This window comes from Antedon mediterranea, chromosome 7 (assembly GCF_964355755.1).
Source record: "Antedon mediterranea chromosome 7, ecAntMedi1.1, whole genome shotgun sequence".
Classification (NCBI taxonomy): domain Eukaryota; kingdom Metazoa; phylum Echinodermata; class Crinoidea; order Comatulida; family Antedonidae; genus Antedon; species Antedon mediterranea.
Window position 1 is genome coordinate 1,473,839 of NC_092676.1, and position 17,900 is coordinate 1,491,738.

A 17,900-nucleotide genomic window follows, 5' to 3' on the forward strand; every position below is an offset into this window, starting at 1 on the left:
TATACAGCACTAATTTATAGTACAGTATACAGCACTAATTTATAGTACAGTATACAGCACTAATTTATAGTACAGTATACAGCACTAATTTATAGTACAGTATACAGCACTAATTTATAGTACAGTATACAGCACTAATTTATAGTACAGAATACAGCACTAATTTATAGTACAGTATACAGCACTAATTTATAGTACAGTATACAGCACTAATTTATAGTACAGTATACAGCACTAATTTATAGTACAGTATACAGCACTAATTTATAGTACAGAATACAGCACTAATTTATAGTACAGTATACAGCACTAATTTATAGTACAGTATACAGCACTAATTTATAGTACAGTATACAGCACTAATTTATAGTACAGTATACAGCACTAATTTATAGTACAGTATACAGCACTAATTTATAGTACAGAATACAGCACTAATTTATAGTACAGTATACAGCACTAATTTATAGTACAGTATACAGCACTAATTTATAGTACAGTATACAGCACTAATTTATAGTACAGTATACAGCACTAATTTATAGTACAGTATACAGCACTAATTTATAGTACAGTATACAGCACTAATTTATAGTACAGTATACAGCACTAATTTATAGTACAGTATACAGCACTAATTTATAGTACAGTATACAGCACTAATTTATAGTACAGTATACAGCACTAATTTATAGTACAGTATACAGCACTAATTTATAGTACAGTATACAGCACTAATTTATAGTACAGTATACAGCACTAATTTATAGTACAGTATACAGCACTAATTTATAGTACAGAATACAGCACTAATTTATAGTACAGTATACAGCACTAATTTATAGTACAGTATACAGCACTAATTTATAGTACAGTATACAGCACTAATTTATAGTACAGTATACAGCACTAATTTATAGTACAGTATACAGCACTAATTTATAGTACAGTATACAGCACTAATTTATAGTACAGTATACAGCACTAATTTATAGTACAGAATACAGCACTAATTTATAGTACAGTATACAGCACTAATTTATAGTACAGTATACAGCACTAATTTATAGTACTGAGTATACAGCACTAATTTATAGTACAGTATACAGCACTAATTTATAGTACAGTATACAGCACTAATTTATAGTACAGTATACAGCACTAATTTATAGTACAGTATACAGCACTAATTTATAGTACAGTATACAGCACTAATTTATAGTACAGTATACAGCACTAATTTATAGTACAGTATACAGCACTAATTTATAGTACAGTATACAGCACTAATTTATAGTACAGTATACAGCACTAATTTATAGTACAGTATACAGCACTAATTTATAGTACAGTATACAGCACTAATTTATAGTACAGTATACAGCACTAATTTATAGTACAGAATACAGCACTAATTTATAGTACAGTATACAGCACTAATTTATAGTACAGTATACAGCACTAATTTATAGTACAGTATACAGCACTAATTTATAGTACAGTATACAGCACTAATTTATAGTACTGAGTATACAGCACTAATTTATAGTACAGTATACAGCACTAATTTATAGTACAGTATACAGCACTAATTTATAGTACAGTATACAGCACTAATTTATAGTACAGTATACAGCACTAATTTATAGTACAGTATACAGCACTAATTTATAGTACAGTATACAGCACTAATTTATAGTACAGTATACAGCACTAATTTATAGTACAGTATACAGCACTAATTTATAGTACAGTATACAGCACTAATTTATAGTACAGTATACAGCACTAATTTATAGTACAGAATACAGCACTAATTTATAGTACAGTATACAGCACTAATTTATAGTACAGTATACAGCACTAATTTATAGTACAGTATACAGCACTAATTTATAGTACAGAATACAGCACTAATTTATAGTACTGAGTATACAGCACTAATTTATAGTACAGTATACAGCACTAATTTATAGTACAGTATACAGCACTAATTTATAGTACAGTATACAGCACTAATTTATAGTACAGAATACAGCACTAATTTATAGTACTGAGTATACAGCACTAATTTATAGTACAGTATACAGCACTAATTTATAGTACAGTATACAGCACTAATTTATAGTACAGTATACAGCACTAATTTATAGTACAGTATACAGCACTAATTTATAGTACAGTATACAGCACTAATTTATAGTACAGTATACAGCACTAATTTACAGTACAGTATACAGCACTAATTTATAGTACAGTATACAGCACTAATTTATAGTACAGTATACAGCACTAATTTATAGTACAGTATACAGCACTAATTTATAGTACAGTATACAGCACTAATTTATAGTACAGTATACAGCACTAATTTATAGTACAGTATACAGCACTAATTTATAGTACAGTATACAGCACTAATTTATAGTACAGTATACAGCACTAATTTATAGTACAGTATACAGCACTAATTTATAGTACAGTATACAGCACTAATTTATAGTACAGTATACAGCACTAATTTATAGTACAGTATACAGCACTAATTTATAGTACAGTATACAGCACTAATTTATAGTACAGTATACAGCACTAATTTATAGTACAGTATACAGCACTAATTTATAGTACAGTATACAGCACTAATTTATAGTACAGTATACAGCACTAATTTATAGTACAGTATACAGCACTAATTTATAGTACAGTATACAGCACTAATTTATAGTACAGTATACAGCACTAATTTATAGTACAGTATACAGCACTAATTTATAGTACAGTATACAGCACTAATTTATAGTACAGTATACAGCACTAATTTATAGTACAGTATACAGCACTAATTTATAGTACTGAGTATACAGCACTAATTTATAGTACAGTATACAGCACTAATTTATAGTACAGTATACAGCACTAATTTATAGTACAGTATACAGCACTAATTTATAGTACAGTATACAGCACTAATTTATAGTACAGTATACAGCACTAATTTATAGTACAGAATACAGCACTAATTTATAGTACAGTATACAGCACTAATTTATAGTACAGTATACAGCACTAATTTATAGTACAGTATACAGCACTAATTTATAGTACAGTATACAGCACTAATTTATAGTACAGTATACAGCACTAATTTATAGTACAGTATACAGCACTAATTTATAGTACTGAGTATACAGCACTAATTTATAGTACAGTATACAGCACTAATTTATAGTACAGTATACAGCACTAATTTATAGTACAGTATACAGCACTAATTTATAGTACAGTATACAGCACTAATTTATAGTACAGTATACAGCACTAATTTATAGTACTGAGTATACAGCACTAATTTATAGTACTGAGTATACAGCACTAATTTATAGTACAGTATACAGCACTAATTTATAGTACAGTATACAGCACTAATTTATAGTACAGTATACAGCACTAATTTATAGTACAGTATACAGCACTAATTTATAGTACTGAGTATACAGCACTAATTTATTTCAGTAATTTTCTGAAGCTGAAATAATGGAAAAGGAAGCCTGCCATTGGTTCTTCCAATGACGCAACCAAGTAATTTGACCAATAACAAGCCACGATCGGTGATACTGCTCAGGGATTGGTCAACTTGTGGCACGTATACATCATCAGTCCTGGTGGTTCTGTTTCGTTTCCGATTTATTCGAAAACAGTTGATCATAATATAAATCCAACAACCGGAAAACTTGTGGGACAATTCTTTTGTGATTTATTATAAACTATAAAAAGGAAAACTAAAACCAAGTCTTGTTAAAATTAACTATTGAAAATGAACGGATTACGGATGGATAAAAATAATAATATGTATGTGTATGTGATTTAATATTTGTTTGTATCTCAAATAAAATGATTGTAAATGAGAACAGAAGTTTAGGACGAAAAAACGACAATAGTTATGTTACAATATTCAGTAGTACTACTACTAGTAGACGGATATTGATATAATATTATTATTTAGACGGAAGTATGCCGCCTGATTCATAAACTAAAATTGTTGTGGTTTTCGCATTGAATACATTGTGGTGGCGCTATTTTGTTACAAATATTTTGTTTTCAAATACAATAATAGAGAGCGTTCACACGACAATGGAATGGAATGTGATCGCTGCCAATTCTCACTACCTGTGGAATTTCCCAGAAGGCATCATTAAAATGGAGGATTGTCAGCTAAAGTGAAGTTTTTTAGTCGTATCGAAAACATCAAGAATGTGAGTGAAATAAGTCGACAAATGTGTTTTATAAAGTAAGAATTGACAAAATAGAAATCCTGAATCATTTAGTAATGTTTTTAAAATGTTACTGTATATTTTATAATTTTTATTTCGTGTTATAAAATTGATTTTACGCTTGTGATTTTAGCTTGGTGGGGGTGGTTGTTGTCGGCGATCCATGCATTTGGTGGTGGTGGTAGGTTGGGTTTGAGTTACGTATACCAACCTCTACTACTGGGCCTAGAATCTGCGGTTTTAGGGTTTGGTCACAGTAAATTCTTAATCAAAAATTAGATAAATAGAAATTAGACCAGGCCTAGTTAACTGATATCAAGAATATACATATGTTCTAAAACATTGTGAACACTTCCTTTTCGAAAACAAAAAAGGGAAACATTTTCCCCATGTTTTTCTTATTGTTGATTAGCCTAGGCTAGGCCTAGGTAGGTAGGCCTCTAGTAGCTAGGCCTCTAGTAGCTAAGGTCTGAGGGCCTACATATAAATGGACCAATGGGTACCCACTATCCCTATAGCCTATTAATTCATGGCAGTCTAAGGTCCCTAAAATAGTAATAATAATAATAGATAGCCCTAGCCTCTCTAGTTGGGATGAAATTATTGGGTGATCAACATTGTTCTAAATTCCATCCACACGTTTTAACAAATATGTAAATTAATTGTTTTTATTTTCCGTGTCACACAAACGTCTTATTAATTAGAATTTCATGTGGTAATGTTTTAATGAGTTTTTCATTTATTATACATTAAATACAAGATATATTTTATAATATTATGTTATGCAGCGAGCAGCTTCTAGAGAAGTCTATTAATTAATTGGTGTCCAAAAAGTCGAGGGTGGATCGAAATAAGTATTAAACAGTACAGTACTTGCTGGTACCTGAAGTTATTTTGGATGGGTGCTGTGTTAAAATTAGTCTGGTAGGTGGAAAACTGAAAAGTATTCCTTATTCTTGTGATACTGTACATTTACAAACACGTCTTCTTTATCATTGCAGGGTAACTGTTCAACATGGCCTCATTAAAGACTATCAGTTTATTTGTGAAAGGATAAAAATGACACTGTAGTGAGATACTAACTGTGAACATTGTATCCGGTGGCGGCGGCAGCGGGCAGCAGTGTGAAGGATGCAACAGAACACTGAAAAAGTGTTCATTAGCAACCACCGACAAATGCTCCTCGATATTAAACATAGTCTGAATCATCTACAATTAAATACCGACCCATCGGATTCAAGTACCGGCAACAGCAAACCGCAACAGGGACGACCAATGAGAAATACTGGTCGTCATAGCAATCATGATGCATTACAACGTATTAGAGCGGATCTTAACTCGCATTCAAAGGGTATCCCTAATGGACAAATAAGCAATTCCACAAGAAGGCTCGATAATGTAAGTTATGCTCTGTCCACACGATCAAACTAGTTGACCAAAAAAGTGTGATGTGCCCAAATATGGTAGTCATATGCCCAAATATGGTAGTCATATGCCCAAATATGGTAGTCATATGCCCAAATATGGTAGTCATATGAAATCATTATGTCCATAAATGGGCACATCAAATTTGTTGGTCACATAAAAGTTTGATTGTGTAGACAGCTTTATAGTACTATACATGCCAACTCGTAAATATGCAATTAACAATTACTGAATTAAAAATGTTTTCACAATCCATGACAGGAGGATGATTTGAATAACTATAAAAATGTATTTATTTTTTAGTCTAATGCTACTGTTCGTCCTGCTAAGAGTGTAATAACTTATAACGGGAAATCGAATTTTGGAGGACAACATACAAGTAAGTGTTCTTATTGGGTTTTTAAATATTTGATATGTGACGCATGTATTTTACTCAATTTAATTGATTTCACCATTTTTCTTAAAAAGTACACGTAAAATATAAAATTATCAATAAATCTAAAACTTATTGATTTTTGTCATTGTATATTGCATTGAAATGTTTTTTAATTTGTTTTTAATTTTAAAATGATTTTTTTTCTACTTTTCTTTGCAGATGGTGCGTACTTGCAAAATAAAACAAGTTTAGACGATAGAACACACATAGTTTCACCGTCACCAGAGTATCCTTCACGTGAAGGCACAAGAGTACCTATAAACAATGTTACAAAACATGTGCCCACAGACCCTAAACCTGGTTATACCACACGGTATGACGGTGCATTCGATTGGTCGAACTCTGTGCAATACAGAGGGCAGACACCGCCCCCTTCAAACGGAGAAGTTCGCACAACTCAAGGAATCGGTCATCAACCGCCATTGCGATCCAATCATCGTCAAATTGAAAGCATTCCAAATAGATATATGTATGTTGAACAACCTCCTCCTCCGCCGCATCCTTCGCATCTTGGTAACATGGGCGCTGGGCGTCTGAAACAACCTAATCGTGACTATCCCCAACCGAACTATTATACAAGTGATTCCCACACGAGGCAAAGACCTTATAGTACGACAATATCACCGCCTGTCTCGCAGTCTATAAACAAACATCAAAATGTTGATTTAACTTACTTAGAAAAAATACTTGATAGTCCATATAGTAATATACCGAGGTCGTCGCAGCACTCGCCGGCAAGCTACTCACCCGCTAGTTACTCACCCGGCTCAACTGCCGGTCAAGCGTTAGCTAAGCCTGATAGTTATTTAAGCACGTTTCAAGTGAGCATGACTCCGCCATCAGTTCATTTACCTAGCCAGTATTATATGGGACAGTCAAACCGCGTTAAGCCACCTCCAAGCTATGAGCGGAGTATACAAGACAAGAAAACAAATGATGTAGGCATACAGCAGCAGTCTAAATACATCGAACAGAATGAGAGACCGTCACCACCGGCTTACAGGTTACCAGACACTACTACAACTAAAGTTGAAAACGGTGTTTCAAATCTTCCTATCCCTGCAACAGCGACAACCACAACTACTTTTACTCCTGGGCCTTATAACTCGCCAATAACACAATACAAAACTAGTAGTTATATTGTATCAAAACCTGTATTGCAAACGGCTCACGCACCGAACGAACCTCCACCGACAAGGGGTGTGTCACCAGACACCATAAGTACGCAAAGCACACAGAGTACACAAAGCACACAAAGCTCAATGAGATCCGATTCTCCGTCTTTACGTAACTCTCCGTTGACCGCGATGCATAGTGATCAAGGAGAAACTAAAGATGACGAGGAAATTGCAGGAAAACAAAGAATCGAGTCGCCTAAACCTGAGCGTAAAACATTTCATGAAACTTCAGGTAAGCGATTAAAAAGCTATTCACCGCAAGCGTACAAGTTTTATATGGAGCAACACGTTGAGAACATTATGAAATCGCATCAACAACGAATTATGCGACGGAAGCAACTCGAGACTGAAATGGCGCGCGTCGGTTTAAGCGAGGACGCGCAGGAGCAGATGAGGCGGATGCTTTATCAAAAGGAATCCAACTACATTAGGCTGAAGCGAGCCAAAATGGCAAAGAATCTATTTAAAGTTCACAAAACCCTTGGAATTGGGGCGTTTGGTGAAGTGTCGTTAGTGCAAAAGAAAGACACTAAAGCGTTGTATGCAATGAAAACTTTACGTAAATCAGAGGTGCTTAAGCGTAACCAAGTTGCGCATGTAAAAGCCGAAAGAGATATCTTAGCGGAGGCCGACAACGAATGGGTAGTACGTTTATATTACTCGTTTCAAGATCAGAACAATCTGTATTTTATAATGGATTACATTCCTGGTGGTGACTTAATGAGCTTGTTGATTAAGTTCGGTATTTTTAGTGAGGATCTTGCGAGATTTTACATTGCAGAGCTGGTGCTTGCTATTGAGAGTGTACATTGTATGGGTTTCATACATCGTGATATCAAACCGGACAACATTTTAATTGACCGAGATGGTCATATTAAGTTGACAGACTTTGGCTTATGTACTGGCTTCCGCTGGACTCACGATTCCAAGTACTACCAAAAGGGTGAGTTAGTATTTTCGGTAATTTTTAACAATGACGACAGAACACAGTCATCTAGAACACCATTATGAATGCAATAAGCAATCTTTGAATTTTAACATAATTATGTTTACAGCTGGAACGCATGCACGTCAAGACAGCATGGAACCATCGGAGGCCTGGGGAGATGACAAGTGTAGTTGTGGTGAAGAGTATGGCCATCCTGTGAGATCAAAAAGCTTAAAGACGTTAGAAAGACGCAAACAACACAAGCGGTGCATAGCTCATTCACTTGTGGGGACGCCAAACTATATTGCACCAGAAGTGTTGTTACGGGAAGGTATGTAGAGGCGTGAAAATTAAGCGCACTTGAACGTCTTCTTGGTACAATGTTTGAATTATTTCTGTTTCAAACATGACCAATATCAATTAAGTTTGATAACATACATGTATTCAGTTCTTTTTCTTCTCAAGAAATATTCATTACCAAGGCCGTAGTGAGAGTTTAAAAACAGAAAGGCAAAGATGCTTTAAATATAATTATTAATATATGCTGGGGAATTGGAGTAGGTGGTGGAAATTGAAAATCTCAGACTCATGCTGGCGCCAGTCCTGATTACAGGTGGCTTACTATTTGGTTTCTTATTGTAATGTGTTTTTATTGTACTAGGTTATACAAAGGCTTGTGATTGGTGGAGTGTAGGGGTGATTATGTACGAGATGTTGGTTGGCCAACCTCCATTCCTTGCTGAAACACCAGGGGAAACTCAAAGAAAGGTAAGAATGGGATCAATTAATAGAAAAACCTCAAGCTCTGCCTACACTATCAAACTAGTTTGACAAAAAGTGTGATGTGCCCAAATATGGTGGTGATATACATAAAGTCATTTTAGCTGTCAAAAGAGAAGATGGTGCAAGTATGCTAATCCCTTATAAAGTCAATGGTCCATCAATCCATCCTTCCATTTGGTACTAATATCCATACTTTTTGCAGGTAATTTCTTGGAAGAAATCTCTTAGAATTCCACACGAGGCAGGACTGTGTTATGAAGCAGTGGACCTTATCTTAAAACTATGTAATGGAGACGATGTCCGACTAGGAAGAGGCGGAGCGGACGAGATAAAGCAACACGCGTTCTTTAATTCCATAGACTTTGCCAATAATATCCGACATACCAAAGCGCCACATCTTCCTCCAATCAACTTTCCGATGGATACGCAGAACTTTGACCCGATACCCTCCTCTGATCACGGCAACTCTTCGAGCGAAGAAGAAGAATTTGATTATTTCTACGGCCGGCCGAAGAATGGAAAACACCCGGAACATGCGTTCTTTGAGTTCACGTTTCGGAGGTTCTTCGATGAAGGAGGCCACCCGCATCCTTGCCCTATTCTTCCGATGAGTAGCAAAAGTCCTAGCCCATGCCCTAGTTCTACAAGTACAAGTTCTAAGTCTAGTAATAGAGAACAACAAGAACCTGTGTTTGTGTAACGCCATTTGCAATCATTAAAGCTGCAAACATAATGATTTAGTAAAACGTTAATTATTTCTGATTCGCAACTCAGTTCATTTATTTAATATTATTCATTTTTATTAACGTAATAATAAATTATCTGGAATGAATTGTGGGTAATTTGAGCTGTGCATCATGGGTAGCTATGTAAAATTATATATTATTGCTTTGCAGCCACGTTGATTTATTTTTTTTATATATATATTTTGATATTTATATGCTTGTACAATATTGATAGAAACTTGAAAAATTCCAGAAAATGTGTTTTAAAAGCTAAGACGTGCTGTGAAGTTGGGTCTCTTTAAGTCAGCTGTACTGCAGTAGTACAGTTGTTAGCTATTACCCTCGTGAAACAAAGTTAAATAAGTAAATAGGGTTAGAAGGTTGGGTGGTTTCAGACGGTAATCAACTGGATGCTTTACAGATATAGGATCTAAATCGCAGTGTAAACAGGGCTTTAATTTTACAACCAATAACTTATTGTGCATGATGCATTCTGGGATCTAATCTGAGATTAGTGCAACTACAGTATTTTCATTGGTTCCTTATTAATAATATAATACTCTAAATTATATAATAGATTATATTTTGTTCCTTTTACTAGGCAATATTTTATTTTTGTTAACCTACTATGTGAATGGATTGTAATTAACACATAGGGTCACAAAACAGAATGTAATTTTGTTAGGATGGCCTTAACATTATATAACCTTGATTTTGGGTTTTTGTGAAAGAAAAAATGTTCTAAATATTTTATTTTCATAATGAATCTTTGAAGGTGTGCTTAGGGATAAAAGAACAGTTTAGTAAATTAAATATACTAGTTTGAATTTGGTGAAAGAGTGAAAAAAGGTTTTAAAAAATACAACATAACCATGCTAATTTTAAACATGATCTCGTAATCGAATCGAAAATATCTCATTTAACTGAAGAACCGATTTTATTTGTATGAAGAAATGTATCTGGTTGGATTTGAACTTTGCAAACTTCACCAGCAGGTCGAGTATTATCCATTAGACCACAAAATATCATGTTGAAATATGAGTATTGTTTCTATAATTTATGATTTATATATACAGTGCTACGCAACAATCCTAATTATAATATTTAAATAATACTAATGCCTTGGGTCTAGTGTTTTATATTTAAGAGTAGCACAAACTGTACCTTGTATATACCTTGTGTTTTGTGCACCTTGTTGTACAGAGATGTCAAATCTATATAGCGGTGTTAAGATGGTGGTCTTAAATAAACCCTATCAATTCCACTACTATTAAAAGCTATTATATTTGCAAGAAATATCAAATAAAAGTTTATGTTATGGTATTGCTTTTTAAAATTCAATTATTAGGCCATAATATTGCCATACAAGCGCATATATAGTGTTATCATTATCTTAAAGTGCCATAGTAACTACTTTAACATGCGCAGAGTCGAATAATGTGTTCTGCGCATGTCAATTGTGCTATAGTAACCAGTTTTATCGAGAAAAAAAATGGTTACTTTAGCATAATAAACATGCGCAGAGGCGAATAATGGGTTCTGCGCATGTCAATTGTGCTATAGTAACCAGTTTTGACATAAATGGTTACTATAGCATAATAAACATGCGCAGAGGCGAATAATGGGTTCTGCGCATGTCAATTGTGCTATAGTAACCAGTTTTATCGAAAAATAAAAAGTTCGAAAAATCAACATTTTTTGAAAAGTCCCTGTACTATAGTACAGGAAAATTTTCGAAAAATGGCCGATTTTCGACCCTTTTATTTTTAGAAATAAATGGTTACTATTGCATAATAAACATGCGCAGAGACAAATAATGGGTTCTGTGCATGTCAATTGTGCTATAGTAACCAGTTTTGACATAAATGGTTACTATAGCATAATAAACATGCGCAGAGGCGAATAATGGGTTCTGCGCATGTCAATTGTGCTATAGTAACCAGTTTTATCGAAAAATAAAAAGTTCGAAAAATCAAAATTTTTTGAAAAATCCCTGTACTATAGTACAGGAAAATTTTCGAAAAATGGCCGATTTTCGACCCTTTTATTTTTAGAAATAAATGGTTACTATTGCATAATAAACATGCGCAGAGACAAATAATGGGTTCTGCGCATGTCAATTGTGCTATAGTAACAAGTTTTGACATAAATGGTTACTATAGCATAATAAACATGCGCAGAGGCAAATAATGGGTTCTGCGCATGTCAATTGTGCTATAATAACCAGTTTTATCGAAAAATAAAAAGTTCGAAAATTCACCATTTTTTGAAAAAATCCCTGTACTATAGTACAGGAAAATTTTCGAAAAATGGCCGATTTTCGACCCTTTTATTTTTAGAAATAAATGGTTACTATTGCATAATAAACATGCGCAGAGACAAATAATGGGTTCTGCGCAAGTCAATTGTGCTATAGTAACAAGTTTTGACATAAATGGTTACTATAGCATAATAAACATGCGCAGAGGCAAATAATGGGTTCTGCGCATGTCAATTGTGCTATAATAACCAGTTTTATCGAAAAATAAAAAGTTCGAAAATTCACCATTTTTTGAAAAAACCCTGTAGGCTACTATAGTACAGGAAAATTTTCGAAAAATGGCCGATTTTCGACCCTTTTATTTTTAGAAATAAATGGTTACTATTGCATAATAAACATGCGCAGAGACAAATAATGGGTTCTGCGCAAGTCAATTGTGCTATAGTAACAAGTTTTGACATAAATGGTTACTATAGCATAATAAACATGCGCAGAGGCAAATAATGGGTTCTGCGCATGCCAATTGTGCTATAATAACCAGTTTTATCGAAAAATAAAAAGTTCGAAAATTCACCATTTTTTGAAAAAATCCCTGTACTATAGTACAGGAAAATTTTCGAAAAATGGCCGATTTTCGACCCTTTTATTTTTAGAAATAAATGGTTACTATTGCATAATAAACATGCGCAGAGACAAATAATGGGTTCTGCGCATGTCAATTGTGCTATAGTAACAAGTTTTGACATAAATGGTTACTATAGCATAATAAACATGCGCAGACTCCAATAATGTGTTCTGCGCATGTCAATTGTGCTATAGTAACCAGTTTTATCGAAAAATAAAAAGGTCGAAAATTGGCCATTTTTAAAAAAAAATCCCTGTACTATAGTACAGGAAAATTTCAGAAAAATTGCCGATTTTCGACCCTTTTATTTTTTGACATAAATGTTACTATTGCATAATAAACATGCGCAGAGACAAATAATGGGTTCTGTGCATGTCAATTGTGCTATAGTAACCAGTTTTATCGAAAATAAAAAGGTCAAAAAGTTTCCATTAAAAAAAAAAATCCCTGTACTATAGTACAGGGATTTTTTCTAAAATAGGCAAAACAGCCACTTTTTAAATTCAATTATTAGGCCATAATATTGTCATATAAGTGCATATATAGTGTTATCATCATCTTAAAGAGCCATAGTAACCATTTATGTCCAAAAATTAAAAAAAGGGGAAATGTTCACAATTTTGTAATGGTGTCACTGCAAAAATAAAAAAAAGGAAAAGATGGATGTACGTTAAGATATTTATTTCAGAAAGTTGACGTTACTAACTTGGGCGCTAGTTCCGTTTCGCACCTGTTTTTATTTCAACTTCCTTTTGACTCCAAATTGTTAAGCAACTTATTGTGAATACCACACCTTAAAATTGGGCCTCATAAGTACTTTTATGAAGAAGAATCACATAAAAAGTAACAAATAAATCCTTAAATTGATGATTTTACAGACATGTTTCTCGTATACCGTTCGCCGCGAATTTAGCATACTCGAAGTTCAATATTTTCGTTTCTATGGAGCGCCAAAAGAGCAACAACAATAGATGGTTAAAACCTCAGTGGAATGCGTCTTCTTTTAATGCATTTATTATTGAAATACACGTTTAATTTTAATATATTTTGTCAATAAAAATGCTGTAACATTTTACTGCTAATAATTTGCTGTTTTCAAATAGCAACCAACCCTAGGCCTAAGAGTAAGACTAAGACTAACTAAGAGGCATATTATTTAGATTAAGGTATACCCCTACAGTACATGTAATATGATGATGAATTTGTCGATTTTCATTCCTAAAAGCTCCTGCAAAAACCATGTACAGTATTAACAGTAATATTTTTGTTGCATTGACATTGACAAAATATGATAAAATTGAACGTAATTTTCACCAATAAATGCATTAAATATACACAATTTACTGAGTTTTTAGCCCTCTATTATGATTGCTCTTTTGGCGCTCCATAGAAACAACAACATTGAACATGATGGAGTATGCGAAATTCACGAACCGATGTGCGAGAAACACGTCTGTAAATTCATCAATTTAAAGGATTCATTTTTTACTTTTTGTGTGATCTCCTTTGTAAAAGTATTTTTGAGACTTAATTCTAAGGTGTGGTACTCACGATAAAGTTACTTAACCAATTTTGAGTCGAAATAAACGACAGGTGCGAAACGGAACTAGCGCCCTAACTTGTTTTTGTTTTTCTCGTCAATCTTGAACAACTTGTAATAATCCCTCTGACCACATGGACACCAACATGGACAGACTTTCAGACTGACCAAGTTTCAGACTTTTTGCCGCTATTCCCATTTTTCCGGCATGGTTCAGTTGCTTTAGAGCTACAAGATGATCGTGACCAAATTTCAGTCCTGTTGGCTGGTAAAAATAAAAATAAAAAATAAATGCTAGAAGGTATCAGCAAGACATTACAATCAAGAACTACAGTAGAGCCAGTATAAATAATTTAAAGACTCAAAAAAGTTTCTTAGGGTCTGCTCAATATGTATATATGGGTTGGCTGTAATGTTTTTATGAATAATTTCAGATGAAAGTGTCTCCTGAACATGGATGTCCCAATGGAAGGGTTCTTTTGTACTGTTGTCGTTTGTTTTATCAAGTCAAGTCAAGTCAAGTCAAGTCAAGTCAAGTCAAGTATCATTTATTATCATTTGTTTTAAGAAAAAACATAGAAGTTCTGTTTGCTCTGTTGGCAGAGCACATTATCCAATGGACACAACACAAACTCAAAAACAAAAACATTACAAAAAAGTGTCTACATTATGTTTAAGGCTCTAATAGATCCTGGAAAGAAACTATTTGTAAATCGTGCCTTATTGGCCTTAATAGAACGAAATCGCCGACCACTGCGTATCAACTGGAACATACTAGAGGTAACTGTCCCTCTAATAGGGGTGTCCAAAAGGAGGAGTTTCTACTGTCTAAAGTATAGTTAAGAATTACATAGTAACCAAAGTATTTGAATAAAGATCTACTTGGGAGTTTTTCATACCTGACAATCATCGGCACTCATCATATGTTGATGGCGGTCATTTTGAAGGCAATGGTACAAGTAGACATATTTGGTACCATCCTCTTCCTCATTCTCCTCCTCCTCAACATCCTCATTTTCTTCTTCTTTTTCTTCTTCTTCATCTGTCATCTCAATGATTGACACAAAGTCTGGAAATCGGAGCTTAACATTATCTTTCATTGTTGGAATTGGACCTGAATAAAATACAATTAAATAACAAACAGTTTGTTTCTTAAGTTCTATTTTTTTTTTAGCCGAAACAGTTCAATTCATTTTAATGTAAATTTTTTTTATATATTTACAAATGACAATAAATTTACTTACCTAAATCACATCCCTTTTTTCTAATGTTATAAGTAGTCATAGTTGTGGCTTGTAGGAAGAAGGTTGGCATGGGGTGGGGATGTGGAGAGGGGGTAGGAGTGTGCTCGTTCATCTAATGCTGGCTTGTAGGAAGAAGGTTGGAATGGGAGGGGGGTGGAGAAGGGGTATGAGAGTGCTTGTTCATCTAATGCTGGCTTGTAGGAAGAAGGTTGGAACGGGAGGGGGGTGGGGAAGGGGTATGAGAGTGCTTGTTCATCTAATGCTGGCTTGTAGGAAGAAGGTTGGAATGGGAGGGGGGGGGGGGTGGAGAAGGGGTATGAGAGTGCTTGTTCATCTAATGCTGGCTTGTAGGAAGAAGGTTGGAATGGGAGGGGGGTGGAGAAGGGGTATGAGTGTGCTTGTTCATCTAATGCTGGCTTGTAGGAAGAAGGTTGGAATGGGAGGGGGGTGGAGAAGGGGTATGAGTGTGCTTGTTCATCTAATGCTGGCTTGTAGGAAGAAGGTTGGAATGGGAGGGGGGTGGAGAAGGGGTATGAGTGTACTTGTTCATCTAATGCTGGCTTGTAGGAAGAAGGTTGGAATGGGAGGGGGGTGGAGAAGGGGTATGAGTGTGCTTGTTCATCTAATGCTGGCTTGTAGGAAGAAGGTTGGAATGGGAGGGGGGTGGAGAAGGGGTATGAGTGTGCTTGTTCATCTAATGCTGGCTTGTAGGAAGGTGGTTATAATGAGAGGGGGTGGAGAAGGGGTATGAGTGTGCTTGTTCATCTAATGCTGGCTTGTAAGAAGAAGGTTGGAATGGGAGGTGGGTGGAAAAGGGGTATGAGTGTGCTTGTTCATCTAATGCTAGCTTGTAGGAAGAAGGTTGGAATGGGAGGGGGGGTGGAGAAGGGGTATGAGTGTGCTTGTTCATCTAATGCTGGCTTGTAGGAAGAAGGTTGGAATGGGAGGGGGGTGGAGAAGGGGTATGAGTGTGCTTGTTCATCTAATGCTGGCTTGTAGGAAGAAGGTTGGAATGGGAGGGGGGTGGAGAAGGGGTATGAGTGTGCTTGTTCATCTAATGCTGGCTTGTAGGAAGAAGGTTGGAATGGGAGGGGGGTGGAGAAGGGGTATGAGTGTGCTTGTTCATCTAATGCTGGCTTGTACTCACCTGCGCTTTGTAATTCTTCGGGTGTACTATGATACGGTGGCAGACGATTAGCCACAAAGTCCATCTGCATGTTCTGCATAGCTGAATTGTTAAAGCCAACAGCCAACATGTCCAGCAGAAATCTAATGTGATCTTTGTGATTTGAAACCTGTTCAGACAATAAACATTTTAGTAACAAATAGTAAAAATGTTTTATCATTTTAAAGCTCTGTCTACACTATCAAACTTTATGTGCCCATATAATATGGTAGTGATATATCAAAATATGGTAGTGATATGCTCAAATATAGTAGTAGTGATATGACATCATCATGTCTGTATGGGCACATCACATTTTGTTGTCGCATAGACAGAGCTTTAGAAAGAAAATATTTCTACAATGGAGATAAAGAGACCATACACAGAATGGATTATTAAATTAGGAAATTACCGATATTGACGACAGCCTGACACTAAACAACTATCCAAGTCTGTTGTACATGACATGACATGACATGACATGGTATTTAATTTATTAGAGTGAGTAAAAATAACTTGCAAAGCACAGAAAATGAGAAAATGGAATTGTAATGTTTTGAATCCTATATAAAGTAACTTGACAATAACCAATACATACATCCAATGGCTGACCAAGTGCAATTGGTAGACCTGTTCTTAATTCTCTCCTCTGACTCATCATCTGATCGACCAATGAGGGCAAAGATTGCTTAAATAGATCGCCCCATGTACTAAAAATAAATGAAGATATTACATTGTCAAAGTTCTCTCTTGTTTAGGGGTTGGTATTTGACAAGTTCTTTTACTTCTTTATCCGATCTCAGAAACAGTTCTTATTTTATGTTACCATTTAAGTTGTTGTAAATGTATGCTGCTTTCATTTCTTGTTGAACTGTTTCTAAATAAATATTACGTCAGAGTAGGGCAAAACATCTGACCAATAAAATACTTGCAGTTGTTTTTTTGTTGTTTTTGTCTTGTTTAGGGGTTGGTATTTGACAAGTTCTTTTACTTCTTTTTCTGATCCCAGAAACAGTTCTTATTTTATGTTACCATTTAAGTTGTTGTAAATGTATGCTGCTTTCATTTCTTGTTGAACTGTTTCTAAATAAATATTACGTCAGAGTAGGGCAAAACATCTGACCAATAAAATACTTGCAGTTGTTTTTTTGTTGTTTTTGTCTTGTTTAGGGGTTGGTATTTGACAAGTTCTTTTACTTCTTTTTCTGATCCCAGAAACAGTTCTTATTTAATGTTATCATTTAAGCTATTATAAATGTATGCTTCTTTTATTTCTTGGATTGTTTCTAAATAAATGTTGAATGAAAACACAAAGTA

General features: G+C 34.7%; 2 protein-coding genes across 8 annotated transcripts in view; one reads left to right on the plus strand and one right to left on the minus strand.

Moving 5' to 3' along the window:
• The first annotated feature begins 4,205 nt into the window (after nt 1-4,205).
• Nucleotides 4,206-11,097, plus strand: LOC140054398 (uncharacterized). The gene is made up of 7 exons (XM_072099377.1): nt 4,206-4,291; nt 5,276-5,672; nt 6,003-6,078; nt 6,295-8,256; nt 8,369-8,572; nt 8,903-9,009; nt 9,227-11,097. The coding sequence occupies exons 2-7, from the start codon at nt 5,406-5,408 to the stop codon at nt 9,722-9,724; spliced, it is 3,114 nt and encodes a 1,037-aa protein (XP_071955478.1). The 5' UTR covers nt 4,206-4,291; nt 5,276-5,405; the 3' UTR covers nt 9,725-11,097.
• A 2,292-nt stretch (nt 11,098-13,389) lies between these two features.
• The window catches only part of LOC140054857 (ribosomal oxygenase 2-like), a 72,899-nt gene continuing 68,388 nt past the window's right edge, over nt 13,390-17,900 (minus strand). For all 7 annotated transcript variants that reach the window (XM_072099953.1, XM_072099956.1, XM_072099955.1 and 4 more), the window contains 4 exons: nt 17,182-17,293; nt 16,566-16,713; nt 15,074-15,288; nt 13,390-14,439 (listed from right to left, as the gene is read on the minus strand). In XM_072099953.1, coding sequence (XP_071956054.1) covers nt 14,272-14,439; nt 15,074-15,288; nt 16,566-16,713; nt 17,182-17,293 — 643 coding nt within the window. In that variant the 3' untranslated portion in view covers nt 13,390-14,271. The remainder of the gene's footprint in view (nt 14,440-15,073; nt 15,289-16,565; nt 16,714-17,181; nt 17,294-17,900) is intronic.